The 7,347-nt window shown below is 46.4% G+C and overlaps 1 protein-coding gene across 1 annotated transcript in view; it reads right to left on the bottom strand.

Annotated features, from left to right (window-relative positions):
- T265_13560 (hypothetical protein) overlaps positions 1 to 7,347 on the bottom strand; it is a gene marked incomplete at both ends in the record, with an annotated part of 15,618 nt that overhangs the window by 7,346 nt on the left and 925 nt on the right. Inside the window, one exon of the mRNA XM_009169479.1 lies at positions 315 to 596. Within this exon, the coding sequence (XP_009167743.1) occupies positions 315 to 596 (282 nt within the window). The remainder of the gene's footprint in view (positions 1 to 314; positions 597 to 7,347) is intronic.

Below are 7,347 nucleotides of genomic sequence, written 5' to 3'. Positions count from 1 at the left end.
TTTTCGAGAAATACACTCATTTGCAAATCAATTTGGGCGAAACCGGTCGTGGGCGGTCGAAGAGTTTTCAGCAACCTTGTGAGTAGTTTCCTTTATGAAAATATACTGCGATATCTCGAATATCGTGCCAACTGAATCATGAGGCGGCCTGTGTACTGCACACTCAGCTGGAGGACATCATAAACAAGAGATTCAATTGAGTCTCCGATGAAAACCAAATTGATTTGCAAATGAGTGTATTTCTCGAAGTCCAAGGACTCTTTTCGTTTGAATTATGCGCATGGGTACACATCGACAGCCGATGTTTTACTTACCTTTAAATCCAATATGATCGAATGCGCCTGTCCAGAGGAGCCGAGGTAGCCAGACTGTGGCATACCACCCATTCCGCCCTGCGCGACAAGAAGCCTTTGGCCAGGGCTGTCCAAATCACCTAGGTTTTTTGGTGTGAAACTACCTCTTTCGTTTGTTGGTTGTGCATTCCCCTGACCCGCCAAGAGGACGGAAATTCCCGGTGGAACGGGAATCGTCAAGTCAGGAGCGTCCCGCCCGAATAACCCACCACGCCGTTTGCTGGCCTCCAGTCCGTGTGCCGCCTGTGTGAAAACGACGGGGAAGGAGTTCAATAGGAGAATTAAGAAACCGAATGATCTATTTAGGTATTTCTATGGTAAATGGAAATGAATCAGTGTCAGATCTAACCGTGATTAGGCCAAGTTATGCGTATTCATTATTATGAAACAGCGCCATCATTAAGAAACGTATACCGCTGTTCAATAGTGAGTCTTTTGTGAACTAGTGATGTCAAAAAGGTGCAATTGTGCAGTACATTCCATACCAAAAAAGCTCGTCAAAGGTTTCAAGGGAGATTTACAACTCTGATTTGCTAATGGCAATAATAATAATAATTAATAAATCTAACCCACGAGGTAACAGAGGTTTGGGTTTTCTTTGAGGGAATCCTGTCGGCGCCAATGACTCAATAGTCCAACCCAGTTAGGTGTGGACGACTTGCCTAGCCCGAAAGCGGAAAGAGTAAGGTATGACTGTCTGTTCACAACATGTCCCAATTCAAGCCTAGGCGGGGGAAGTCGAGAGACAGAGGTCGGGTTCGAACCACGGACCTTCCGGTCAGTAAATTCGCGCTCGGACCACTTGGTCCATCTCGCCCCCTGTGATTTGCTACTGTGTCATCTAACTGTAGCATTCGATTGGACGTGACATTGAAACAAGATACAATGTGAAACAGAATGTAGACGCTCGTAATGTTGAGCGCGAGAATCCTATGCAATAATCCTTCGAGTAACGGTATTGACGAGTCCCGAGTAGCTACACCTGTGGCCAAGAAACGTTCCCTCAGTAAATTAGTTGAATACGATTTCCGACAGAGTTATGCTTGTAGTAGGGGTTACTCAAGTTTTTTCTACTTTGTGTTGAGCTCCATGTGCATGGTGCGAACTTCCGTGGCTTTACAATGAGGGCTGTTGAGTACTTACGCGAAAACGTCACAGACCTTATTTCCAGTCTTAATGGTCTAGCAACTCAACCGATAAAAATAGGCCATTTTGGCTGTATCGGTAGGAACGTGCGAAGCTGGTTAGTAGAAAGTTAGGTTGAGAAAAACCTGAAAGTGAAGGTCAGAACAGCAAGAAAGTGAACCACCAGATTGGAGCCGCACCGCTGCACTGAAATTACCCAGTGACTGTGGTTCGCAGAATGTCACCAATAAGACCGGATAGTGGATGAACCAAATTGCGGTCCGGAACCGACATTTTTACGCTCTAGATAGTTTCTGACGAGGGCTTATCTGGTCAGTTTCTTCAAATCTACTTCTTCCAGCATTCGCGACCTTCACGTTTTCTGAATTTCGGCAATCGACCTTTCTGATAGGCCTCGTCGAAGTCGACTACATCTGAGCACGATCCAATGCGACGTAGCAGAGACTGGCGATAGAGTGTTTGATTTGTGATCGCGGTTTGATTGAATTCTCACTCTGACTGGTACGGTTTGTTGTTGCTACCTCAAAAATCCCAATGGAAAGCCAAAAGTAACAGATGAAAGGATGTTCAGCATGCTGACGAAAAGTTCAAAACGATGAGTTCGTGGATTAGGCAAGTGACCCTGATTGGCTCTGTTGCCGAACCGAGTCAACGTACTATGAGGGTTACAATCATTATTCATAAGCTCCAAAGTTGTCCTCCCAAGATCCCTCATGAAAACACGTCCATAGAAGCATGGTTCTTCGATTTACCATCCCTAATAAACATTTGGTCACAACGGTGCACCACGGTGAAAGGAGAATTTTGGCCTCCACGAGGAAGAATACCTTCAATGGGTGATGCAATTGGTCCAAAATGGGTGTCCCAGATTGTTAAAATAACGGAAAGATGTGGAGCGTGGTAGCGTTCTTTTTCAACTCAGTGTTCTCTGATCATTGGCCTGTTCATATTGGTATCGACTATGAGTCAAATCTTGCCGCGTCTCCAACCGGGAGATTAGGCGGACATCATCCTGGGAGGAGAAGCCCACCACAATACACCTCTGCCGTGAGGTGTCAAAAGTTGACCACCTATCTGACCGCGTCACTCGGAAGTGGGTACGGAAAACAGCGCTCACTTTAACAAACAATGAGTTGGTATGCACAACAGACAGCCTAGCCACCGCCACTTTTGCTGCTGGACACATTTTTTCGATTGAAGTCCAGTTATACTGAAACGACACTCTGATAATTCTCACACTCAAATATAACGCTTCTTGAAGACAGGAAAGACAACAGACATCTGCCACTTCTCTGCACTTTATTCGTCTTTCAAAAGCCCAGCACAATTCCTATCAGGCTATGTACGAACTCTTGTCCCTGATCCTAAGGCGGGTGCTTTGCTTCGCATTGAAAGCTTGATTTGAGTTCCCACCTCACCTTCTGTTGGGACAGTAGATATATCGATGCGTTGATCGTTAAGCTGGATAACTCATGCCGCCTAAACTGACCCTCGAAATGCTCCGCCGACTGAAGCAGGCGGAGGCACACAGAACTGATAGTTGAAAAGCTGTTTTTTTGTAATGACTTTACCGGTTGGTGGTTTTACAGCCCCATGTTAGGGATAGGTAGAAAAAGTGCAAAACTGATTCCGATCGCTACCACTTTTTTCATTTCTTGGCTTCCCTAGGCCTTCTAGTGGGTTTTGAGGTTGTGGGTCAGGTATCATTTCCGAAATCTCATCAGACTGCCATCCTGGCTCGATCATGGAGATGGGTCGTTGTGCTATCCAACAAGATCTGGGCTGTGGCAGACACACAGTCAATCCCTGAAATCATGACATGTCGAATTTCGCACCAGTCTTCATTTGACGGACCGCTGTGTTTCGCGTTTGGAAGTTGTTTAGACAGGTGTTTCTGATACATTTCTTCAACGAACGAAACTTACAGGCAGATATTACAACCACGGTGAAAGATCTTATCTGCTGGAAACCGAGTCGCCACACCAGCATGAAGCAGGGCGAGACCAGACTCCGTACATGTATTCTAATGGGGGTGACAAGATCGCCATTGTGATCAAATCAAATGCCACAATGGCTATACGTTGGAGGGCACAAGGTAAGTCAATCCTCCCGTTTGTGTTTGCGACAAGTAGATGGTCATCAGCACACAGCTGTGGATTCCCCGTTGGTCAATCTTGTTGATCTTAAAGCTGCTTTTGACTGACTCTGTCAATCTTCAAACATTTTGGCAAGGTTTGGGGGTCACATGTGTTCTCTCTAAATTCATATCCCTTAGGAGGGTGCTGAATACAAGCTCTTGTTGGCGCGTACGGGTATACAGCAAGCTTTCACCACGTTAAGTGATGTAGAACAAGGCTGTCCTCCCTCACTATTCCCCTTCGACTCCGCTATTGACTTGGTGGTTGAAATTTACCTGCATGCCTCCAAAACCCCGGTGGTCGAAATAATCCCGGGACATTCGATCACAGACCCTGAGTATCCGGACGATATTGCCCTCCTTGGTTCAGATCATCCAAACTCCCAAGCCATCCTAAATAACCTAGATGATTCTGCCAAATTGTTTGGCATGCGCTTGGTATCTGCAAAATGTAAACTGCTGCCACACTTGGCCTCTACGCGGAGGTGCATGCAAGTTTTGCGTGTCTATCGGTGTGACCAAAGCATTAGCCGGGTGGAGTGAGAACATCGAATAAGCAACGGTAAACTGATGTTTTAGGAACAAGGATCTCTCTCACGACGGATGAGCTACACAGCCTCCATAGATCACACTGACTACGACATGTACTTCAAGTGCAAGAAGACCATCTGTCTTACGGAGCTCTGTTCGCCAAGCCCCAGTGCTGAGAGAAGCTACCAGGACAGCCTACAATCTGCCAATGAACCATAGAGTAAACCGGTAAACTTAGCCGGGTTGACAGCCTACCTGAATGGGAACCCCGGACTCATCTCATCAATGGCTAGTGACAAGTTCAATCACATCTGGTGGTGCTCCCGCATCAAAACTACCGTCTCGAACGCTTCGCTGTATCTCGAACTCTCCAGTTTTCCGGTGGCCGAAACTTTAATAGCTGACACAACGTATCATTGGCGCACGATTTATCGGTGTTAAACTGAACCGAACACACTTGTAAGATGTCATCATCATCATCATCTTATTCTTCATCATCATCATAATCACATAATAATCTATCGACAGCATGACATCAGTGTTCAACGCTGATGCTTCACTGCATGCATATCGATTCCTCCCAATTGGACCTACAAATCGACATCCCAAATAGTGATATTCGTGCATTGGGCATCAGTATGAATGGCGAAAGTTCCGTGTTGACAGTGTCACCGCTAGTTTGTTAGTGAGTCTGCGGAGATAACGAACAGGCTTTGGGTTTGTATTCCTGGTTGCCTATTCTGATATATCCGGCCGCCCTGATCCCACAATCTGTCGTTCACAAGGATCTAGTAGAGCAGAGCGTCATCAGCCCTCGTACGAAACAAAATATACACACAACTGAGACACGCGGTTACTACTTCTGAATTACCCGACATCCGGAGAGCAAACCCTGAATATACTGAGCTGCTTGAAGCGTGCTCTGGTGCATCATCGGAATAGAATTTTGTATGCGTATTTCGGAGACAGCATACATCGATTTTTAAGAGGAAAGGTTGTGAGCAAGGGAGGTCTGTTGAATACCTGACCAAGAGTGAGGAAATTCAAGGCTGATATGTTCCACAGATTCCCAGGCGTTATTAGTGCATGATCACGTTATATTTTTCCGGGCAGACGACTAGGAATCAACGCCGAATCTATAGAACTATAAAGAGACGAGATTGTATTGGCATGGGTAGGGGTTGGACCGTGCTATCGCTTAACGCTCTCGAAGAGCATTCAGCATTGCTTGTCCTTTCTTCGGTTGTTGGTCATTACATGTGTTTCCGTACCAAACATCCCCAAGTACGTTGGGATTCATTTTGTCTGACTAGAACGACTTCGAATCGGACGCCTCTCTATTTTTAGCTAATATTCTCCTGTAACCATCCCACATGCACCGCTTGCATTTGCTTTTTATATTCGTCACCACGCTCTTCACAAATGAACGATAATAGTAGAGATACCAGCCGGTGCATCATCATCATCATCATTGTCAGCTGTAATAACCGCGTACTCGTCGTACAGTGGTTGTAGCTGCCGCAGTTTCCTTTACCGACGATTTGGAGAGGAGTAGGTAGCTGTGCATTGCAGGCGAGAGATGATAAATTGGTGCGTAAATCCGGTGCACCTATACTGTCAAGGTAGATGTTGCTCCCAGGCTACCCAGACTGAAAAAGAGGGTATGTTTGAGGTACCCACCTTGAGTCTTTGACTCAAAAGTCTGACCAGTAAGGTAGTGGAAGATGGGGTTCTGTTGCGGAGCCCTTGGGCTCTTAAATCTAACCCACGAGGTAACAGAGGTTTAGGTTTTCTTTGAGGGAATCCTGCCGGCACCAATGACTCAATGGTCCAACCCAGTTAGGTGTGGAGGACTTGCCTAGCCCGAAAGCGGAAAGTGTAAGGTATGACTTTCTGTTCACAACATGTCCCATCTTAAAAACACCAAATTCTTTGGGTTTTTTGAGTATTTTGACCGTATTGAATAAAACGCCGGCTGTCACGGTCAACCGTTGGGCGATCGTAGTGTGCGGCTTTTAGGGCTAGCCTTTTCCAGCCCCTTCTTCCTCGAGGGATGGCACTATGGCTACTTCGAAAAAAATGGACGAGCTGGTCAGCTGGAGGAAACCATTCACTGCCTTCACACATCCGTCCAGGTAGGACTTTACCCCAAGGCCGCCTCGTAACATAGTACCGGACCCGTCAAAGACCACCACCACCACCACCACATCGTGGCAGCTATTCGTCGGCCTTGAAACATGTTGGTAGTTATTGTATTTTTCATGGGGATTGAATAAAGTCGAGGAATCTGTGGGAGGGTGAAGGCTGCCTTTCGGTGGACGATAAATTCTCAAGACCCGTCGGATGCTATGCTCGAGTAAGGCGTCTCTCACAGGGGTTCCTCTCGAGGTTAAAAAGTGCGCTGATGCATTTAAATGACGAATTTTGAGAGGTTGCGCACGCAGCGCTCGTAAATAACCCTCCATAACCAAGACACAAATAAGGTAACCTGTCAGTCAGGCGGTATATCCCTCCATTCGAAACTCGATAAATAAAGAAATAAATTAATAATCGCTCAGCTGTGACACCCTTTTGGTGCCTAGCTACCATGTCACCCAAGGGAAGCATGGAAGCTGGAATACTGCCAGGTTGCTCAAGCCTAGACAGGGGAAGTCGGAAGGCAGAGGTCGGGTTCGAACCACGGACCTTCGAAACTCGATAGCTAAGGTGGGTCACACCATGTTAGGCGTGCCAGCATGTGGAAGTTCAGATGCCGGCTTTTGATCTAGATACTGGGTCAGAACAAATCCTTGGTTTTACACCAAGCCTGTTTAAATGTGTTTTACCAGAAATGCTTTACACAAACTAGTGGGTTTAGGATGAATTCAAACTCACATTCTCCCCTCCTGTACAATCATTCCAACGTTTTCGTGGACAGAATTCCTGAACTACAGCTATTTTCAGCATCAGCCTCGAACTACATACGCTACCCTCGTCTGAATACACTCCTGGGAAGCATAGCCACTTTCTGGAAGTCCAAAACGGGGTTCCTGACCAGTCACAGATTTTTCGAAGGGTCAGATAACAACTTCTCTAGAGCCAGTCGTTGTCGAGGGAGGCACATTTCCGGAGCATGAGCGCTGACGCAAAGATAAACGCGCTGAATTTGAGTGAGCGTAACGTGCTTAAGAGATCTCACTC

This window comes from Opisthorchis viverrini (genome assembly GCF_000715545.1).
Source record: "Opisthorchis viverrini unplaced genomic scaffold opera_v5_80, whole genome shotgun sequence".
Lineage (NCBI taxonomy): Eukaryota > Metazoa > Platyhelminthes > Trematoda > Opisthorchiida > Opisthorchiidae > Opisthorchis > Opisthorchis viverrini.
The sequence above is the reverse complement of the archived record's forward strand: the minus strand, read 5'-3'. Positions and strand labels throughout refer to the sequence as shown.